Source organism: Bombus vosnesenskii, unplaced genomic scaffold, assembly GCF_011952255.1.
Source record: "Bombus vosnesenskii isolate JDL3184/JDL3185 unplaced genomic scaffold, Bvos_JDL3184-5_v1.1 scf7180000013294, whole genome shotgun sequence".
Lineage (NCBI taxonomy): Eukaryota > Metazoa > Arthropoda > Insecta > Hymenoptera > Apidae > Bombus > Bombus vosnesenskii.
In genome coordinates this window covers 329,906-354,058 of record NW_022882945.1, presented here as the reverse complement: position 1 = coordinate 354,058, position 24,153 = coordinate 329,906, and the positions used below count along the sequence as shown (strand labels likewise).

The 24,153-nt window shown below is 38.4% G+C and overlaps 1 protein-coding gene across 1 annotated transcript; it reads left to right on the top strand.

The window, feature by feature from the left end:
* Positions 1 to 13,914: 13,914 nt before the first annotated feature.
* Positions 13,915 to 23,964, top strand: LOC117233027 (transcription factor Sox-21-B-like). The gene is made up of 2 exons (XM_033492878.1): positions 13,915 to 14,823; positions 21,523 to 23,964. Exons 1-2 carry the CDS (start codon positions 14,621 to 14,623, stop codon positions 22,298 to 22,300), a joined length of 981 nt encoding a protein of 326 aa, XP_033348769.1. The 5' UTR covers positions 13,915 to 14,620; the 3' UTR covers positions 22,301 to 23,964.
* The last annotated feature ends 189 nt before the right edge of the window (positions 23,965 to 24,153 follow it).

Below are 24,153 nucleotides of genomic sequence, written 5' to 3'. Positions count from 1 at the left end.
AACCTAAACAGAAATTTGTTTCATGTACTGTTCTACTATTCTACGTAACTAAAATATACTTTTCTTAGATGTTTCATATAATTTTACATATTATGTACATTTTTAAACATTTAAATTTTAAATACACGTACGAACACTCAGAGTTCAGAAATTGCTATCAGAATATACATAAAAAAAATATAGTTCTCTAATCAAGAGACGTAAAATGTTTACGACAAAGCAACTAATTTCCAAAACGAAGAGCAATCACTCGTAAGAGCATAGCAACCATAAATGAGTATCTAGTAATTTCTGAAGGTCCGCTTCTAGATAACGACTCTAATGTTCCTGCATCGTATCTAGCGATTTGCTTCATTTCCGCATTCGGCTACGCGGCTGCCATAGTCGCGATCCATCCAGACATTTATGCACAAATAGTTCCACCTATTCGATGTGGCAACTTTATCTACCATCGTAGTAGCAGTCACCGCGTCTTTCTTCGCGCCTTCAACACATTCTTCCCTCTTTTTTTCTCCGTTATTTCCCAAGCTCGATTCAAATGGTCCTCGTCAATTTGGCAAAATAAGAATGGATGGAAAAACAGTTCGGGCTCTTACCAACAATTCTGTTTTGTTCGAGTCAGTCTGTTTCACCTATTTCCTTACGCGTGATATTTTCGAACGTCAATTTAGAGAGAATTTTGACGCGTTCAATTTAAACAAACACCATTATTAAATAATATACATTAGCTGGGAAAAATTTGAAATCATCGTCTCAGTGTTAATTATACGTACACTAAATTTCCCGTGTAAGTTTTAGTATTAGGTTGTCCGAGAAGTTTCTTTCGTTTTATAAGGAAATAATAGACGCACAATGTTTTTTGTTTTACATTAATTTATTGAATTTTCTGCGAACATAATAATAGAAATAAAACGAAATGAATCATATCTAATTTAATAAAATGATATAAAACAAAAATTATTGTTCATCTATTATCACCTTATGAAACGAAAGAAACTTTCCGGGCAACCTAATATTAATTTAAGATTAACGCTACAGATAGAAAGAGCTTTTCAAAGTAATAGAATTCTAAGCTGATTTCTTTCTTAAAATTTGTTAATTCTACAGCTAGCGTATCCATCATGTGGCCACGCAACGAAATGGAGAAATATACGAAAAGTAGGAATCGATTTGGTTTTCGAGAGGCTGAGATTTCGATGTCTGTGATAATTGAAACACTTGAAAATTATAACGTCCCATCCACAATTCTTCTATCAAGAGAGTAGTATCACGGATTTGAAATTTACCCTCGTTCTCGTCGTCTTCGTTTATTCTTTTCCATTCTATCCTCTGTGTCGGTCTAGTTCCCGTCACGTCAATTCGGCAAATCTTTCGGCAAATCTTCTTTGCTCGATTCTCGTCGGAATCCCGTGCCTTTCATTCTTCGAGAATAACGCGTTCCTTTGCCCCGGCGGTAAGCCGGCCGCGTTATCCGCGGGACTTCCTTTTTCCAGAATACGCGGAGACAATTTTATATTATTGCATTATATTCCACGGAGCTCAGTGAAAATTGGCTCTTCCGAAGATTATCGTATTATCTGCCGTACAAGTGGCCCTTCTAGTAAAGATACTGCTTCAAAGACGTCTACTTAAGAGTTCATTTACAGGTTAACGTTGATTAAGAAGTGGCCGTTGAATGGTAAATGGACTTTAATTATTATTCGAATCAGACAATTTCTTCTGCCGGAAAAACGAACGAAGATTCCTAACATAATATGAAATGAATAAAGTGTATCGATTCAGATTGTTTCTACTTTGCTCGATAATTTTCATTTTCAAATAAACCATGTCTGTTGATATTATTTATCTGGAAACAATAAATTTAATACAATTCGATTTGAATAAAAACCTTTCATTTCGAAACTCGAGAAGTTTCAGTTAAGGAACAGAGCATTCATTTCGTAAAAATATTCTAACGAAAATAAGAGTATCATCAATCGTGATATGGTTATTACACGATTTACGTGCAATATATAGAGTTTAGGTGATAACGTCGCGCGATAATTTACAGCAATCGATGAGGCTGATTTTGATCACGACAGAATTATAAATGCGTTTAACGCAGTTCTACCAGTGATTATAGAATAGTGACGATTTTATAGGCAATTATAACGGGGATTATTTCCATAATTTACACGATGAATTCGAAAAATGAAAATGGTATTCATGAATCGTTCAGCAATCTGCGGAATAAGGCGGCCCGCAATTAACTACCGAAGAACGCGCGAAAGCGAACGTCTACGACAGCTCCATTTCCGTTATCCCCGGGAGACCTTAACTTACGATAATGCTTAAGCTAAAGTAGTAGAATCTGTCTTATTACAATCTATGATCGCGATAATTGCATCCGGAAGTCTCTGAAACCTTCTGAGAGAAGAATTCTTTGTTTATAATTATCATAAATGAAACAAATAACGACCACATATGAAAGAGATAAATCACATTCCGAGTCTTTTATAGAAGGACAATTTTACACTTCAATATATCAAACTTTGGCCGATCCCACATCGATTTGATCTTGAAACCGAAACTCTATGATAGGATCATGCGAGTCAAACACGAGGGTATTATACAGATACGTATGAGAATAATAAAATAAACAATAAAATAAACAACAGAATAACTTCCAGTAATATACACGAATTACGATAATTACGATTGAGAATATTAACATTGCCGAATACGTTTCATTGTTTATCAGGTCGCTAACGACCAGTCAAGCTGTCTATTTTCAAATATAAACCACTTGAAAATTGTTTCGCCAATTACAAGGCGATTAATTTACTTTATCGTATTACAAAACAGAGTAATTACACGTAATCTTCACAAGGATACTAATCGCGAACATTGACATTAAACAAGCGCAAAATTCATTTTCTAGCTCGATAGATAACATCAACCATACCTATGATAAATTCGATATTATCGTTAAAGAGAATCATCGCATTAAAAGAAGAAATACAAATTAACAATTTCATCTTACATGAATATATCTAATCACCTAATCTTAAGCTGCTCGAGGTAAAAACGAGTAAAATAAGATACGGAATAGCACAGCGTGGAAAGCGTAGCAAAATGTTGACTGCGTTCATTTGCGCTCCACCCCACTATTTCATCCCCGGCTTGCACGCGTTTAAGAGTCACTACTTTTATGTAACTTTCATTTTTCGATTGTCAGACTGACGAAGGATAACGGATAGTTCTGACAGGAAGAAGGTGCGCACGCTTTTTCACCCTTTCACACGTTGGCTGAACTCGATCACGATCGGCGGTCGAACTACGGTTGTTAAATCGATTGTTTACCCTTCCGCTTCTACTAACTAATATTAAAGATCTTTCTCGTTTGCGAGCATTCAGGATCCGTTACCGTGTTCGCCGCTATTAACAATGCCCTTGGCTGACGAATCAAAAATCCACCTTTCGAACCTTTCGAAGGTTATTTGAAACTAATAGCCCTAATGAACGGTCACGTTTCGTTTAATGAGGTTCTAATAATCGAGAAAGTCGGTAATTCGATCGTACGAATGATGTTGGGAACGAAAGCAAGCTACGACCACTTTATCATGCAACATTACCACGATGATCAATTATTTCCTTCTTCAATTATATCTAGGATTCTTGTTTAAATGTGAAAACAAGCTGCCTGAGATGCAATTGTTCATCCTTCATTTGGATCTTTTATTTGAACAAATTGAGGATCACTGAGATGATAAAATACCATCACGAAATTAAATGAAGTTCTTGCTACGTTTTATATCACTTGATATAATCTACTAATTCCATTAAATATAAGAAAGTCTCCTATTCGAAAGATCATTATTAATTGTTCTACGAATACTTTGTATAATTGAATTATAATGCAAATTGTATTAGAATCGTAAAACGTTTTCTTAGGCAAAGTATAGGAATTATTGCTGAAGTATAGGAAGTTTTAATTAGAAAATTCGTAATTAAATTGTCTACAAATTATACATTCGTAATTTTAATATTATTTATCAGTATTAATTTCAAATATTAATTGATTAATATTCCATATAAGAAACCGAATAGATCGGTATTATTTTAAAAACAAGAAGCAGAAATTCTAAAGTCTCTTAGAAAATGAGTCTGTTCGAAAAACATTATAAGTTTATATAAAGAACGCGATCGAAACGTGTTCACGGAAATAACGCCATGGTTCGTCGATCGTCCTTTACCTCGGTTCTTTTTATAAGAAAGAAAGACAAGCTGGTCGACCGTTTATCTTTCCCACAGAAGGACTCGCGATAACGTTTTACTTATCGGCACTTCCGCAAATCGATTACACAAGACCAAGCCGAAGGGAAGAAATGACGATTATGGGACAGAGAACGCGGATGGAAGAATTTTCAAAAGTTCCTACGTGATCATCATTATTCGCGTTGCTTCGAATAGTTTGAAATTTTCACATGAAAACAGTGTTTATTTCAATGAGAAACAATTGTAAAAAATTCCTATATTCATACATTTTCTATACTTTCCCTATAAAAATGGAAATATTCCATTTGCTCCAAATGATTTGAGATTTCATAAGAAAAGTTTATTTATTAAAAAACAATGAAAAAATATTCCAATGCATTTTCTATATTTCTCTTCGCGTAACAATAGAAGTATTTCTTCTTTATAAAATCTCTTGTTCGTACGAAAGTAATGTTCAAATCTTCTTACCAGAGTCAGTAGTTCTTGCAATATTCTCTTACTGTTGCCAAGTAATTTTTGTAATATTTTATAAAGCTTCAAAAAAAAAAAAAAAAAAAAAAGGGAGAAAAATAGTAATCAAAATAAGTCGTAAACGCTTGGAAACGCTCGAATCGAATGAAAAGGAACGCCATAGAAAGAAATGTCAGTGTTTCGACCGAAATGCCGAGTTTTTTTTCGATTTAATTGGCCATTCAACCACCCTCCCATTGAATTCCTCCAATCGCGGAAAATGCGTATCGTTTTAAACCGGGGACAATGTATCACGGGTTTAATTTCGATTTTATTGTGCGGTGGCTAACCAAGGGACGATCCGCGTGAATGTAATGTACATTTTCGGGTATTGTGGATCCTTTTTTAACTGTGCACAGAAGTCAGAAAGGAAAGGGCCGATTCGAATCGATAATTGGAAAAAGGGCCGTTGTCGCGACAAACCAGTCACAGACAACCACTTCTGCCTGGCACATAATGTGTGTACAGGGTCACGTAGATAAAGGGCTTATTCACACGCCCCTGCAAAAAGATTTGCATCGAACAATTATTCGCAACCCGCGGATATCTATATACTCAAACATTGGCAATAGAGCCAATCAATCGATCAGTTTTAAACGAACAGGGTTGAATTAACGAAATCAGATTAATATTACGCTACAAGTATCCTAAAAATTTATGGATTACAATTTTGAGATTTAATTAATTTATGCAAATTTTGTTCACTCAGTCTATCGCGGAATTCTTCGTCGGTTTTCCCTTGTTCTTCTGTTGTAGCATACACAAATCTAGTTTAATTGTTACAATAATCGTGTCTATGAAAAGTGTGTATTTCACTTATAGTCGAGAACAAATAGATATACATATAAGACTAGATATAAACAGAAAACAGTAAAATTAGTACTTTTATAATTATAATAACGTTTTGCTTATGTATAATTTTAAGTTCGACTATACCGTACTATTATACATTTGTTGAGAATTAAACAGTAATCGTGTAACCACCCAGATAACGAAACTGAAGAATTTACAAAAAGTGAATTGATCAATTTCGCTTTCAAAACATACAAATGTACAAAAGATTCCACTTTAACAATCAGTCAAAAAAAAAAAAAAAAAAAAAGAAAATAATACAAAGAAAATAAAAAATACTTTTCATTATCCACCTAACCAACCAAAGAAACTTACCATTAGAAACATTAATCGGAAAAACCTTTACTTTCAATTTCCACAAAAGTACCAAATCTTTTACCAACCGCCAAGAAACATGCTTTCTTGACAAGAAAATCATCCTCTCGAGAAACAAGTTCGTTCTTTTACCAAGCAACCGAGGCTGCATCTCTAGCCTTGGCAAAAGGGGCGAGACACGAAAAGGAAAGGAGGGGGCGGGGGTTTGGGGGTAGAGATGGCCACGATATTGCAGCTTGTATACCCGAGGCAACAGGGCTCATATCAAGCCCACGACAATGTCCCCCATAATGCCGACAGTCCAGCATTGTCCGGTATTGGCGCACGGATATCTTTGCCGGTCGCGTGCAAAACCTTCGCCAATCTCGTCGAACGTCTCCGTGGGCCCCGCGTCGATATTGATGGACATCGGACGGACGTTTAATCGTTCCCTCGTCCGCGTTGTGTCGTTTATTTTCCAAGCTAGCGGCCCTCCTTGCCGCGTTGTCGCCCACCAAGCTCACAATGGCGTGAGCGCGTGGCCGCCGGCGTTCCTCGACACACGTTCCTCGACACACGTTCCTCGACACACCTCGACCAAGAGCAAAGAATTCGATTCTGCCGATGGATTCTACCAGGATTCGAGTCGCGGTAACGAGACGTTATTGTAGGCTGCGACAGCCGAGGAGCGCAGAGTTTCGACGTTTCGCGGAGGATGTTGATGGAAGGAGACGTGGAAGATGGTAATGTTTGGAGAAGGCTGATGGAACGTGTAGAGGATTAATTGTGAATAGTGTGGCGAGTGACGGGATAGTTTTGATTTTAGAAGGAATAATTAGGTACAGGTCGGAGGGGAAAGGAAGATTTGGTGTGAAAGGACTCGAGACAATTATATGCTGGGGATTGATTGGAAGTTTTGATTGGAACTATCATAAGGAAATGGAAATACATGTGTAGATTAATAGTTGAAGTAGGAGATAAGTTGGATTTAGAGATAATCTAAGAATAGATCATATCGGTGTGAGAAGCGACAGCTTGGTTGTAGTTGTAGAAAAAAGGTAACAGTAAAATATCTACTTCGAAACGTAACAGTATCACCAAACCTATTTGTAATTAAAAATTCCGCGACATTAAACATTTCATCCGAAGAAACTTAAAAATATTTAATACAAAACAGGAGTGAATATAAAATGTCACGATAGTTGAACATAAAATGTCCAAGAAACTGAATAGTCATCGAGACGATTTTTAACGAAAAATTCTTCGCTATTTAACATTTCAAATTTCTCAATTATAAAATGATCAGGCTTCTCCACATTTTCCCACATTCTACGCATCTGGCTTGCATCGTATCGTGCGAAGCTCGCAAAGTATCGGCTTCGAGGAGCATCTTCTCAATGTCTAATGTCGAACCAGCTTACCCGAAGCGCGTGCACACACGTATATATCGTCTGTCGAATCAGTGATCGGCACCGCTCGACGCGGGACCATTCCTCACAATTAGCGGCGATTCAGGTGCCGTTTTACCGCCCGGACAAGCCGGCCTTCCATTCGTCCAACTAGCACGGAACTCGTCGGCCGCGGATAATTATTTTCCGATTATGATTGATAATCCACCGGCACGATACGCGTTCCGTTTCACGTATCCCGCCGGTTATCTATCACCCGTGAACGTTGCCAGCAGAAGTGTTAGTCAGTGAAACCGGGTGAGGTCTGCGTGAATAGAATTTTGTGACTCGTGGAATCACCTTGAAAAAGGGACGCGCAGTTGGCCCTGAAGATAAGACGGCTGTGAGCGTGAAGCTTCTTTTAAAGAAAAACGGAATTATGCTTTCTTCTTTCACTGGTATAACGTAATGCGAAGAAGAAACTGATAGCGATGGTTAAATTTGTCTGTACCTATAGAGGACAGGTGAGCTAGATTTTCAGGTAAGCGATACATATACATAGGTAGGTTGAGGTAGGCGATGGTGTATTAATAGTGGAGTCGATAAAGGTACGGATGAGGATTGGAAAGGCATCGAGATAGGAATTTTTATGTTTTCTTTGTGATAAGGTAAGCTAGTCGAATCTAAAATACAAATATCAAGAACCTTAAATCTAGTATTTCCGAAAGACAGTAGCCAAAGACAGAATATGAATTTTTACCACATACGTGCATTAGTTGGTTCTTATATCTATACGTAATTTTCATATATAATTAATTAAGAGACTCAATGGGAACAAATGCATTTCTTCATAGACAGAAAAACTTGGTACAGAAGTATAGAAAATAATACTCGAAAAATTGTGCAGATATATTTTTAAAAATTGTACAGATATATTCTAACAATAATAACTACATATACTGCTCTAACATTTGAAAGCATATAGATCTCCTTTGTTAAACGCTACTTAATTTTACCCATAACATTTCTCAAATTAAACATTCCGTCAATTGTACACAACCTAAAATCATATTTTTATGAGTCCTCAATCTGCAAGCAACACATGACGAAGTCGATCTGCTTTAAAGAGGACCTCCCAAGAGGACTCGCACTCAACGAACACAAATAACTAACCATTGTCATCGGTGGTCAAAATGGTAAGAAATAAGGCTCGATGTACGAACGTGTAGGATATCCGAAGATCCTGCAAGAATCGGTTCTAAACCAAACTGCTGAGATTAGTATACGTGAGAGTCGACGTACGGGGGTGGCTCACCCCTTAGCCGCGTTTATGATACATTCGAGTCACATACGACGAGGCCGGTCCCCGCCACCGGTCGATGTATTCATCGTATGTAACTCGAACGGGACTCCATAAAATACTACCCTTCCACAGGATTTTGTTCGGCCGAATAAGTTATTGTAGCGCGCTCTATTTTGATACGGCGACGCCTGGCCGAGCGGCCGCTCGCTGAATACCGAATGCCGCGTATATATTCGGCCAAACAAAGTGGAATTCGATTTTACGGGGCCTCGAGGAACGTTCGTACGCGCGATACGGACAATCGAGTCTCGTTTACGGGGAACGCCCTTTCGCGGCTCTCTCTTTTATCTTTTCGATTCTTGCGACACTGGCTCGCCTGAACGAAGCACAGTTCTTCTTCATCGGTCAGGAAACGATACCTCCCACCCTTAGAAAATATTAGGCTCTTGCAGAAATTTCATCCAGGTCTTTGTTCATGAAAACAAAAGTTATAATAATAATGAATTTATTATTAGTGCATTAATATAACATTGCTATACAAAGTGTTTCGTTTATCTTGCATTGTTAAGTATTTTAATCAGCGTTATCGATAGAACAAATTGTAGCAACCTAATACGTCGACTATCTGTTTAATTTGCAGTGTAATTTGGTATTTCGCAACGAAGGAAAGATTTGGAATTATGGATGGAAATTGGTGGTAATAGGGGCGAAGAGATTGTACGGGCTTGGAGTGAGTTTAAGTTGAATAGAAGGGTAAAAATGGAAGGGGGTTGATGAATTAAAGGTACGCGTGATGCGATAAAACTGAAAACCTTCGTAAGGGAAGGTTAAGCTATAATACACGCAGAATCATAAATACAACTTTGAGTGTTTTAACTATGATATTCGTTATTAAACGATATTTCCTCTAACTATTTTGAATGGTGTAATTACTGCAGTACCATTATGAAACCTGTACCGATACGTCATTACCCGCTAGACGTACAAATATCAAACGATTCTCGTAGTTTCTTAAAATACGTACTCTTAAAATAGCATAAAACACTAAATCACTCGAACAGAACCACAATGAGAAGCACAAAAATGAATGTATTAATGTTGTTTCAACCTTTATGCATATTTTTTCTTTCTATTTTTACCCGTCAACCTTTACCAAACTATAGTTGCAAGGTGGCGACTCGTTAAAGAATTTCCCGACGTCTCGCATCTTCGTTTCCTTGAATTCCAGGATGCACCCCTTCGTGTATCCGGGTGGGTGCAGCTGGCAACTGGTCGGCAGAACGGTGCGATAAAAGGACAACAAAACGCCACGAGGCGTGGCGATTAACTGAAACAACCGGTCCGACAATGGAGTAATCAGCGAGCTTTTCGACGCACCCATGCCTCCGCCCCGCCGTTCGCACACCCCACCGTGCCTCTTACCATTCGACGTCGCGGGCCACCGTTTTGTTGTCGCTTCAGCAATCGCAACGATGATGCCTCGCGAGCTCTTTGTCCCGTCACACGTTCTTTTCCACGCTATGCACCAGTCAAGAACAATTTGCTCAGACTAGCTAAATATGTGTTGGATTAATTTGTGAAAGCATATCTGGAACGAAGTTTCGATTTAATGAATTTCGGCGTTTATTATGGTGAATGGACAGTGGCAGAGTGATTCTATGGATTGATCTTTTTATAGATTAATTGACACGTGGGATATGGATACGAATTTGGAAGACTTTTATAGCGAATGAATAATTTAAGAACATTTCAAGTAAATTATAAAAGTATTTGATGAACCACGCTGGTTACAAGATCGATAAACTGCGAGCTTCCATGCGTTTTTTAAATAGTTAAGACTACAAAAATGCACATTATATACGTGATACTTAAAAATATCCTATAAAGTAATCAACGTAAAGTAGATTGAATAATAGTAAAAAGTAGAATACTAAAGTATTATAAAATGATAGTAAAATAGCGATACCATCTGATGGGTAGAACAAATGTCTATTTAATTCCATTTCTTTATTCATAAAAATACGAATTTGCATAAATGTCCGCAGTCCTGTTTTAGTCCAATCATCCACTAAAATAGTCGAAATCAACAAAATGACGGAAACAAACACAAACACTTGATAATTGATCGAAAATGTAGAAGAAGATTTCGTTGGAAAGGGAGACGCGGTATCCCGAAATTAAGAAGCCGTCGGCGACGGGGCGCCGGAAAGCCGGATTGTTTCATTGATGAGGGAGCATTCAGGGCCGTAGTAGTCGTCGGGACCAAAGTGGGCACACGGTTGAAAGGGGGAGAAACAAGGGGTAGAACGGTGCTACGACGTTTACGAGTCCGCCAGCAACCCTCTTTCGGACTACGGTGCGCGATGAATGGTATAATCAGTGGTCGCGTGCCACCCCACAGCACGGAAGAGCGACCGAGACGATAACGGAAGGTGAGACGAATGGAGAGAGAACGTGTACTGATAGAGAAATTCCCTCCCCCGATTGTCGTGCCTTTGCTATCATCGAAATCGAGACAGAAGCGAACATGGAAAAGTCACTTAACAACCCCATACCATCGTACACTTTCTCTCCCTTTTTTGGGATGTGCAATCCCAAATCCTTCTTCGAGGTTCGCCCAATTCTTTTGCAGGAAAAAATCAGATTTTTGGGCAAGCGACGCTAACCCAGATATACATTTTATGAAATTTTTCAAGATATCACTTTCTTCTTTGTCTAGGATTTGTTGGAAAATTGTTATATCATTGTTATATTAAAATTAATAAAAAGGAAAACATTTACTTCAAACGATATTAGTTGAAATTATTAGTGTCATAAAAATTGCGAAATATAATAAAACAAAATTACCATATGATTACTCTTTTGGAAAGATGGTAGGGATATCTGGTGTAGAATTTTTGGTACTTTATTGAAGAAGATATTTTGATAAAAATATGAGAAGGGTAAGGAAAAATAATTATTATTACCTGATATTCGGTACACGATACTTTTGAATTTCCTAACATTGTGATGGAACATCCCACAAAAAGAGAAGCGTGATGTTTGCCAGCGATACGGACTAATTGAAAGTGTCAGAGTACAGATAAGGGTTTCGTACAACTTCGTGTATGAAAAGGGACACGGTTCCCCTTTTCGAGATCCTTTCTTCTCGTCGATGACCGATAAAAATCGCGTTCACGCCCTGCGAATAACGGAGAATGTGTAACGAGGGGTGATAAAGGAACGCCGGCAGAACGACAGCCGAGCGTGGCGATTCATTCACCATCGTGTAGTGAATTTATGATCGAGTTAATAACAGAACAAACAGCTGATTGCCTTCGATAATTTCAACCCTCGCTCGTGCGTCCTCTTTTCCACTGCCATCCGATTCGCCTACATCTGTTCATAGCAAAATTTTACTGCGAATTCCTTTCTAATCTCTCATTATCCCTATTACTAGCAAAAGGAAATTATATAATATTCTATCAATTTATCAAGAAAGACGATAATAAAAATAATAAGTTTCAGAGGAAATATGAGATGAATAATGAATCTAATTTTTGTTCTGTTATTCTTTAAATGACAAATATATGTCATAATATATATAATAAATAGTAAAATATTATTGCTATATTTTTAATAGTCACAAATATTGGATTTGTTGTCTGGTGATTCCATTATTATTTTTCCATGAACTTGTACATTTTGATAAAATTCGCATATACTATCGTACTAACCTACTTAGGAATAATATTAAAAATAATAAGCAGAATATTGGATGTGAACAGAATCTCGAAGTAAAAGGAAGATAACGAAGATAGTTAAATTAACGTTTAGAAATCGACCATTTTTCTTCTATCTTTCTCATTATTTCATTTTCTCGTTGACTTTTCTCCTGCCTGACACAAATACACCCCTCCTTCGGCCCAGTCAGATGAATATTTCGGAACCTTCCGGAAATTCGATGACACCGACCGTACAGCCGTTTCTTTATAAAAGTTGGAATTCGCTGAAATGTTACCACTAACACACAGCCCTCTTGTCTCGTTTTATACCTCCTCTCTTTATCGCCTTATCACTAGAGAGACGTCTTCAGCTCCGCGTTCCCCCTCGACCGTTTCTTCCAGCAAGACATTGCCGACACTGATAACATTTATTTGGAGAAATGGCCCGCTCGCTCTTCGCCTCTACAACGGCCGAACAAAGCAAAGAAAAAATTCTCCGTTCATGGTGTGATCACTGCAATACATGTGATGGTGTATTAATGAGGTTCGTCGATGACGGTGGAAAAATTTCTGGGCGAAGTATCGTCCGTTTCGTGGATGATTGATGGTGTATTGTCACATGTACCCGATAGATTTATTTAAAACTAGATATGCATTTTTATCGCAGGAAACAATATCTATCGTTACTGGATATCTAATTCCTATTATATGAAACAATTGTTCTTTTTAATTTAAAATTGAATAACAAATTGTTATGATGATATATCAGATATATAAATGTCATTACATTTTATTATGCGATATTTGATAGATATGATATATATAAATTTAATTTGTCCAATAATTGCGTAAATGTTGTCTGACTGTTATTCAACTGTTCAGTCACTATTTAATATGCATATAAATAACAACTTTTCACATAATAGAAAGTATAAATATTAAAACAATAGAATACCAAATAAGATAAAATACTAATGTCTATAAAATGAAATGTCAAATAATATAAAATACCGATATAGCAAAGTATCGAATCTATGAAAGGTTCATTCATTACTTTATTCATTACTAGTTACGGGAAATTTAGAAGTGTAAAAATGCATAAAATAATAGATAATACACAAATCCTCCTTAGATCCTTCAGACACCACGAATCTCATCGTCAGAGATGCGCGTAACGCGTTACGTCTGACTTATGACGGTCCTGTTCTACTTACGACCGTAAAAATCAATTCAGCTCGCGATTATTTAAAAGAGTCGATGTCGACCGGATGCAAGCTGACCATCGACGTCGACCAAAGAGGTCAGAAAAGCGGTAGTACGATAATCTGCGTGACAGACACACAGCGAGAATCATGGCCCGGCTGGCTGGCTGGCTGGCTGGCAACGTGTACAACGAGGAAACGTAGCTAAAAAACGAAGAGAGAAGAAGCACACCTCCACCTGTTGAACGCGCCTGTATCCTCCGTCCGCCATGTCGACGAAGGAGCCAATCGTGCTTGTCCATTAGCCGTGGACCATGGTGGGAGAGTAGAAACATCCCTGGTTGGCCGATCCTTGTCTCCTCCGCGTCCCACGGGACTCCAGCTACTCCACTCGGTCCCGATTCCTCCCTGGCTCATCCCAGACTCGATGTCAGAGAGGTCCTGACGGATTCTTACCAGTCCTCGTCACGGTATCAATCACACAGCTTCCCTACGGTTAACTTGGTGTCGGTGCGCTGTTTCTCTCCTTATGAGCAATCGAGAAGAAACCAGTTTTAATTGAATCGAACAAGGACAGATCGAATGGAGAGGATTCAAGGAGCTGGCCTTAACAAGACATATTCGTATAACATTGAAGAATGAATCTCTCTGTGAGTGACTGCTGGAACGACGATCAGATTCGAAGAACATCTTTCGTGTGAATTTTGAAATTCGGTTAGAGGGGGTGAGTGTAAAAAGAGAAAGATTCTGGCTCGAAGATTCATAAAAAGATTGAAAGAGAAAGTTGATGACAGTTTGAGACAGCAGAGTTTTGTTGCGAGAATTTTGATTGGAATTGTGGTTTGAAGACTGAAATCGAGTCGTCGTTGAGCATGTGGAAATTGTTAGCTTTGACGACCACGTGATCGAAAGTTGTAGAAAGGTGCAGTGTACAATATTTGTCAAGATCGATACTCATCGAGCAATGATGAAGGACAGGAATAGTGAAGAAAAAAATTGTTTATCGATAAAGAGATGTGAAAGAATGATATCGATAGAAGATAGGAATTGAATTTGTAGAAGGAATTGATCGAAAATAATTGTAGATCGTAAATCAGAATAACGGTCGAGATGTCATCGAAAACGCTTCACAACGAGCATATCAAACGTCCGATGAACGCGTTTATGGTGTGGTCACGGGGACAGCGACGGAAAATGGCCCAGGAAAATCCGAAGATGCACAATTCTGAGATATCGAAGAGGCTTGGCGCCGAATGGAAACTGCTCAGCGAAAGTGAAAAGCGACCTTTCATCGACGAAGCTAAAAGATTAAGGTGAATATCGAAATTTTATTAAATATTCCACAAAGAAGTAACGTCTGTATCTGTAAATTTCGAGATCCTGAAAGGAAATCACGAAATTGATCAAATATTATTTTATTTATTTATTAAAATACAAAATTTACTCAACCATGCTGTGCATTATAAATGTAGAATGGAATCTTAAAATAAGAATCCGATGTTTTTTACATAATAATAAAATTAATGCTTAATAATATAATGTAGAGATTGAGAAAATACAAGAGTACCCGTCGCGTGATGTTCGCTACTTTTTACACGCTTCTGAAGACTCGACACGCACAACACACATTCTTGCCACATGTGCAACTCCAAATTTCCACGTGGGGTCACGCATCTGAGTCAACGTGTATATTTTCCTTGCTCAATCAATCCTTGCTCACTATCGATAATTTAAACATCTACATAATTCGCCATCACTTTGCACAAATTTTTTTACACAAGTTCACAAAAATACGTACATTGTATCATTCCCTGATAAATATTACGAAATTTCTTATAAAAAGATCAAACATTATAATTTTTCTATGTACTATTCGAACTATTTTATTTACCAAAGTTACAAAATCTACTAGATTATAATACGCATCATAAATGTTATAAAATTTATCATTAAAATACAAAAATTTTTTCTTAATAAAGCAAAAATTGTAAAAATCTTCCTAAGTTCTCTAAAAGTATTTACAAAAATATCGATAAGTTTCTATAAACACCAATTTTTGTGGTTTGTGAATCGAAATGTTTTTTTGAAAGAATATGAAATAGAAAGTTCGTTTCGTATCATCTTCAATCAATATCGAAGATTTTTCTTTTGCGTGCTAATTGCTCTTTAGTCACGAGTGGCCGAACAAAATTATCGCATCGAGGCGTATCTGCAATAACTGTGAAGAGGATGAAAAACGAGGAAGGGGGATCTCGTAGTTCATAATACGGTACATTGTTGCTAAAGCTAAGGGTGTGCTGCGCTAAGCCAAGGGGTGGAATAGGGTGAACGAAGTGGTATTTATGGAGGTGGAGGGGACGGCCTCTTTATTACCGACCCTGAATATTTAATCATTGTTATGAGTTTATTTAGCTCGCCGTACGATGAACAGGTCGGAGAGATTTCACGATCGAACGACATTTTTATCATTTCTGTTTCATTCTTCACGCTATCGAGGGGAATTAATGGGGGAATAATTGCTACTTTAAACATAATATTCTATATAGTCAGCTATAACTTATTCAATACCTTAAAGAAATATTGGATACTATTTTGTGTATTTCGAATGTGTTACGTTAAATTTTAACTTTCCCTACTTTCTTTCGGTTACTACTGGTTTTAAAAAAAGCATGAAGTAATCGTTCTTCAAAAGAGAAATTCTTTTGGGCACTTGATTTTGGGCATTTCTAAAAGAAAAGGAAACGAAGGAACTCAGACAAAGAACAACAATACAATAAATATAGCGGAGATCGAGAGAACACGACGAAAGGAAGATTAATTTAAAAGTACGATGCGCGAACTGTCGATGACAGAATCGAGGTCTGTCAGGGTTTTTCAAAGCAAAAATTGCCGGGACAGCGAATTGATAGGAGGCGGCCGGGGTTGAATATAACCGGCGCGGCGATGATGCTCGTAAAATAAATAATAGAATAATAAAGTCGGTTCTTCCTAAATTGTCGATTCACTTTCAATTGCCAAGTATTCACTTTTCCCCTCTTTTTTCGTTCGGGATAGATCGGTTTTGAAAAGAAAGAAAAATAAAAAATATATAGAAAGGGTAGAAGAAAGAAGAATCAATCGACTCGGTAGTGAATTCTATCAACGGAATGTAACATGGAATCCGCTTTTCTGTCGATGACCATGATCGAGTCCAACAAAAGGAATTATGAAGTTTCGCACTGACGCACAGTCCGTGTCAGTTGTGATTCGATTCCTTTTTTCACGGTATCGAATATTGCCTTTTTCAATTGCCGAATGAAAAATATTGTCCCGCCTAACAGACGCTACTGAAATTTTTTTCAAAAGTGGACAAATGTGTCTTCATTGTTTTGCAATCATCTTTTATTCGCAAACAATCCATTCGAGTTTTCAAAGAGATGTGCGCATAAAATTTTCAAACTGGAAACTATATGTATTATATATATTTTAGAAAAATTCTATTCCACATAATATGATCCTAAAACATAAAACATCAAAACAAGACCTATATATTCATTAACCAGTATTTGTTACCAAGCATGCTGTCTTTTTATTTATTCTCAACGCAATCCTATTTTCCTATCATTGAAAAATTACTCGAGTTTAAAAAAATGTGATGGAATTATTATTGAGATATGTATTTTTCGGGAGCATTAAAACATTAACGCTTGATGTTTATGACGGGTTCTTCTACTCTTCATCTAGTGTTCACTAATAACAAAATATTTAATTCCAATTGCTTAGCTTTATCAGTTTCCTAATTAAAAACAAAAGCATATTGTGATAAACTTTCACTCATGATAGTCTTTAAGGGTTAAAAGTTCTTTTGATTGTTGAGATGAGAATGAGATTGAGAAACAAAAATTTGGGGATAAATATGACTCTTCTGCAACGATTGAATTGGTATTGTTAGCGAAATTTTGCAAGCCATCTCACAAGTTTGATGACGAAACAAATTAATTTTGATCGTTCTGTTCAACATGAAAACCGCTTATACAATGCAAGCCTATAACCTATATTTTTTACTTACCAATTTTGTAATATTATTACTTAGATCGTAAGTAAATTATTCGTAGAGATTACCATATATTCTTCCACCACATCCCATCTCAAAAAGAAACAAATCCACTGAAACAAACTAACAACCATCCCCACTGGAAGTCTGTAAAATCGACTTGAGGGAGCCTCAATATTCATTCTACCCGCGAAAACATTTCTCAGGTAAAGATACAGAGAGTCAGGGGAGGAAAATTTCGAGCAGAGACGTGTAACGGCGAATCCGCTTTTCTGGCGGATGACGGCGTCGCTGACGATTCTGGTAACGGTAGTGTGCAAAAACGAGAGGGGTTGGCCCGCGGGGGAGGGTTGCCAAGAGAGGGAGGAACGGTCGTAAAATAAAGAGGAGAGGGCCCTATAAAAGTCGTTCCCCTGGAGCCAGGTTCCTGGTAGGAACGGGTTCCCCTGGAGCCAAGCCGTCACTGGCCCGACGTAATCTGTCCGTTCGTTCACGGCGACTCACAATGTGGCCCCCGAGATAACAAATAAAGCCCCATTGTCGCAATTGTGTGGATTTAAAAGGATTTGCGCGGCTCCTCTGCCGGCCCCTACCCTCTCCGCCGCCCCTGGTCTCACCCCCTCGCTTGCTGTTCGTTGGCTGTGCCGTGCTGCCACTGCTGCTGCCTGTCCTACGATACCCTCCTCCTCAACCCTCTTTTCTCCCAGCTCCTACAGACGCTCTGTCTACCCCGTTCTCGGTCGCGCACCGAGGAAACCGAGAAGGAAAGCGGCGAGAGTGAAAATGCTGCATCGAAACGGTGGTAAAGAATTGGTGAGTTAGAGTCAGTTGCGTCGATCAACGATGTAAGGTGAAATGGGGAAGGTTAGGGGATAGGCGATAGGCAACGAGATTTGGAAGATTTTTTATATGGTTGGTGGGTTTTCTGCGAACGATGTTAGAGTTAATTATAAAAACTGGCGTAGATAGGATGGAGACTAAAGGAGAAGAATATGAGAAACAAATTTCCAATTTTTTTACAAAGAAGCTGTTTTAAAATTCAATATATCGTCGATCAATCCTGTTTTATCAAAATTGTTTTCGTATTATCTGGTTTCCGAGCTAAACACGCGTTTCTTCGCCATATCCAACATTTTGAAAATATGTCGATGCAAATTCGTATATTGTTGAACTCAATTCAAAAGATGAAATGTTTCTTTTACCATGCAAATATAATAATGAATACTTCAGCTTGAATATTTGGTACACTTTTCCATATTTAGTTTTCTATATACGAAAAGGTCAGTGTAAATAAACTCAACCTTCCTGATTCGCCTCGCTATCGCTATCATAATCAAAACCATCCCCCTTTAGGACAGACGTAACCGAGAAATATGGGAAACAAAATCAAACAACTTTTTACATATTGCAATAATTATCAAAAGGTATATAACATGGACCAATTTATCCAACAATAATCGGTCACATCGACGACCAATATTCAGTTACACGGGTCACGAGAAGACCGTCACGAGGGCATCGAGAAAGTCCGTCGATCGTTGGCAGCACAATGACATTTATGACGAATCGTTACACTAACGACATTCGCTAGGCCACCAGAGGACAATCGTGACTAATTGTTATTGTTTCTTGTTGCGGCAGCCGCGAGCGCAACTACCGCGCGGCTTATGTCCACCGATATGATATAACGCGTTGTTTATCGCACGGTTGGAAGTGGTGTGTGGTCACACCCTCTCCCTGCTAGCTCTGGCGGTGTGCTATTTTCCCTGTGTGATGGTGGTGGTAGAGGGCTCCAAGCGAATTGTAAAGATTACGCCCGATGTTTATGCATTTATGCTGAATTATTGTCGGCGGGGCTTTACCGATGTTTATGCTGATTTACGCTTTGTGCTATCTGCCGGGACACATTGTCCCGGAATTATTATTCCGCTGCGTCACTCTCGCCGCGAGGAACCGAAATTTCGGATTTCGTTCGCGAGTTGGAAAATTCTCCACCGTTATACACCTCGTGGTTCGTTTTCGACCACGCCGATACGAACCATCGGTTTTGCCAATGTGCAGCCTGACTTCCCTCGTTATTCCTATCGTTCGATCCCGAGAATCGATGATACACTCGAAATATAGAAAATATAGAAATATGACGACACTTGTCTTGCAAAAATAAGATGAATTTGGATTTATTTCCAGTATTGTATTAATATATCATTGAATTGGAAAGTTAAAAATTTCATCATTTTATTTATTTCCTTTATTACAATCATTTTATTCGTCTATTTAGTAAAGAAATGCTAGGAGAGGAAGATCGATGTCGAAATTGTGTAAAATGTCCTGATAAATTTATCACATACTACGGTACCTAAAGATTTATATATATTGGTAGATTTAAAACAAATATTTTACATAATATATAAATGATATGAGATTAATTTTCTACCAAGCTTATATTTACAGTAAATCCATGTAACTGATACATATATCTGCGTTCCTAGATTCCTTTCAAATTTTACCATGACAGTCGTATCTCATCACGGTATTCATGATATTTCAAAATATTTTATATAACACACACAATATATTCATAAAAGGTGTCTATATGTGTTCAAATATTTTCGCCAGACATTGTATAGAAAATAGAACATATCGATGCTGAAAAGTACTAAAAACCCCTGGCGAGATGGTCGAAGTAATTCAAGTGGTTGTGATTGTGCGCGCGTTTTCCGGCAGGATTCCCCAACGCGAAACTCTAGGCACGTAAAAAAGAGTTCCCGCCCGTGAAACACCTATCTCGCTCGCTTTCTTTTATCTCCGTGAGGCGAAGCATAAATAAGGACTGCGTTTGTGCGCCTCTTGGGTACATAATGGAGTATTATGTGACGGAGATACCACGGGGTTCTGACTCTTCCCTTCCTCCCCTCACTTTTACCAGCCTGTCGACACAAACGTGGCGTCGACTGCGCCTTCAGCCGGGGTGTGTGTACAAGATATTAGCTGCAAATACCCATGGTGTCCCGTATCGTGTTCTAGTACCACGATAATACGTTCCTTTGTACGGATAACGGTGTCGAGAGCAAAGTTTACCGAATTCTCGAGTGTCTCATCTCGTCTCGCGCGATTCTTCCAGCGATAACGCGACACCTTGGATTATCGAAGATTGATAGAGGGCAACATCATTGTTTAAAACTGTACAGTCTGATTTTTCTTGGTAAACTTGGAAAATAATCTGTATTTTATCGAGATACGATGCACTTACTTAAATTATTTATATATATTTTTAAATATACATTAGAAAAATATTTGTCGAAAGTGCTTTTGCTCAAATTAATATCGACTTCGATTAATTAAATCTACGTTGTTTGAACGAATGTTTCTGTTACGTTCTAAACGCGTTTCTTCGTTATGAAAGATTCGTGAAAATTCCTAGAATCTTGCAAGCGTTTTCGTTCAACCAGCGGTGCCAGAGATTATGCCTTCGACCCTTCGAAGAACTATCGCGTTCGCCGTGGCAAAACTATTCAATTAGGCCACCCCTGAAACGCTCGAACACAAGCCTCCCTTACAACCTAGCGATAGCAGGTTTAGCGGTAGATTTACGATAGCTAGAAATATCTTAAAATTTCATGTAACGAAAAAATCAAATGAACGTTTCATTCTTCTCGCCTTAATCGTCGTTAATAAATCATAACAAATTATCAATAAATACTAAGTTAAATAATTATTACTTATCATTAATTAGTAAATTGTTGTGTAGGTTGACTTAGATCTTGTATTAATGTTCCTTAATCAGACATTAAATCTATCATTCCTAAAAAAAAACACATGGTCACTTCAATAAAGAAACAGACATTCTTCAAATATATCGTGGACATCGCGTACCTGTCTATTCTGTATTTAATTATAATATTCTATTGAAACTTCGTTTTAATTATAATCTTCTATCAAACGTTTAATATTGTAACACAGAAAAACATTTTCCTTGCAGAGCCCTCCACATGAAAGAGCACCCAGACTACAAGTACCGGCCACGCAGGAAGCCGAAATCTTTAGTAAAGAAAGAGAACAAATTCGGTTTCTCGATATCACCCCTGATGTCCTCGGGTGAGACCTTAGGCAATATATCGAGAAGCCTCTTGCCACCTTTGGCACCACCATCGCACCACACGTTGATGAGCCACGAGGATCTCAAGATCCCCCGTTTCTTCCCGCCATTTCCATACCCCCTATATCCTATACAACACAAACTTGGAGAAGAGTTCAACGGTGGCAAATTGGCCGCAGATTTGGCGCTTCAAGCACTCTACGGAGGCAGCACCTTTTATTCGAGCCATCAAACCATGTCCTGGCCGGGATTATCAACAGCGACCTGTCTCCAACCCAATTGTGGCTGTCCAAGTCCACCTAAAGATCCAAAGAGGCCGTACTTGCCCACCAAATTAGAAGAAAGACCTTTTCCTAGTCCAGGTAAGCCAGAAGAGGATGGATTTCCTTCGGACAGAGACTCTAGCAGGGAAGAAGCTCGATATAGAAAACTTGAAGAAGATACGTACTTGTCATCGGTCGACAGGCACCAGGAAGACAGGTCTCAAGATAGATTTTCTTCATCTTCTTCTTCGTCACCTACTGATCAGACAGAAAAAGCTGTTAATAGTGTTCCAACGACGACGTCGACCGCAACGACAAAAGTGGAGAGCGCGTTTTCGGTTCAAAATCTGACGTCGTCCAGTTCAAATTTGGGAAGTCATCGCGGCCACGTCATATGAAGACCGCTTCCGGTTCTCCCGGACCTAAACTTCCGGGGGAACCTGGTACCACCTGGATGGCCAAGCACTGACTGGTGGAGGGTACCACCGATGTTATCGCCCATTCCTCAGACCACGGTGACGAATTTAAACGTACCGCCAAAGGACGACGAGGTTCAATTACAAGAAGAACAGAGAAACTCCGTGATGGCCAGGTCGAGGGGCATTCATATTGGAAATGTACAGTGATCATTGATGCCCAGGGAGATGAATGGCTTCTAAAATGATTCGATTGAAAACTGTCGATCGAAGGTCCATAATCTGTTATGTAAACGATGACGAAAGAAAGTTATCAATTGTGTATATGATGTAAACGGGACTTTTCATTGGAAAAGTGACTCTTTTACGAATCGGAGATTTACATTTATAGAATCTTATACTCTCCTCCTTAGTTAAAATGTCTTATCTACCACCTTGAAACTGAAGAAAACTGAAGTTGAATAGTGTACTTTGTTCTATCTTTAGTTTTCTTCGTTCAATCGAAAATACTTAGTCACTATTTCGTAAGAGCATGTGTAATATAACATATTGTTAAAAGATAAAAACATATGGAAATACTAATTGGGTTCATATTTGAACCTAATTAATTGTTATGTAAATGCTATAATAAATACGATGACATGTAAATACCTTCCGTATCCGCTGCATATCTTCAAAAATACTAGATAGGATATTTTGACGAAGGAGGGCTGTATAGAAAAAGGTATGAAAGATGAACCACGAAGGTCGTCGATCGTTCGTAACCTGTTGCGTTGTGTGATAATTCCAACAGCCTACTTAACCTGTTTTTTACGATTGTATATATGATATCTCGTTGAGAGGAAATCCTAAAACCTGGTTGGAGACCTCGAGAAATACCACATCATCCCAGTGATGTTCCACAATGTCCACGAGTGATCTTACTCTTGGGAGTTGCAGCTTTTTCGCTAGGGAGACGGAACGAGTCGAACTTTTCGATGAGAATTCGTTATGCGACTCGACGGTGGATACCAAAGCCGAATCGATAACTCGCCACGGCCAAAATCCTACAAAGAGAGAAGCGAAAGGGTCCTTTCTGGCAAAGCGTGTACAGGGATGCCAGAGAAGAGTCCAATTTTGATGAGATAACCAACCCTCTCGGTGGCACATATTACCGCACACGCGAGCCCAAAGCGCCACGGGAGGACAGAAAAGAGCCCCCATACGAGCGAAGAGAGGTAGGAAAAAAATAAAACCCTCTTCGAGCAGAGGCAAATCTCTTCTTTAGGGCGCGGCCATGCGAAATAAGCCAAACATTCTGAATGCTAACGTAGATGCGACACAGCGGACCTGTATACGCGTTATACCACCCCCCCTCCCCCCGTCTCCTCACGAGATGATTTTATTGCGTCGCGCATTGATACTGCAACTCCCTGATATTTTCCCTGTGTCTTTCTCATTTTCCTTTTCTGTTTCTGTTATTCGTTAATTTCCTTTTTTAGCAACCTTGTAATTGCTAGATCGCCGGTTGGTGGTGATTGTGAGGGAGAGATTGGTAAGTGAATCGACGATATGAATTTATTTTTACGTCTTCTTTTAGCTATCATAAAGATTTCGAAATCTTGTGATCCTTTCGAGATCCTTTTGCACAATTAAATTGATATTATTAGCGAAATTGCATAAATCACAAGATGTCGGTGTCAATATATATTCCTGTGCAATACTAACACGTTTGTTAATAAAGCAAATGGAATTTGAGGAGGTATACGTTATCTAATTGTTCTATTTAATGTAAAATTTTAGAAAGGAAATTATTGACTCATAACTTATAACTTGTTGATTTACTAATATTTATT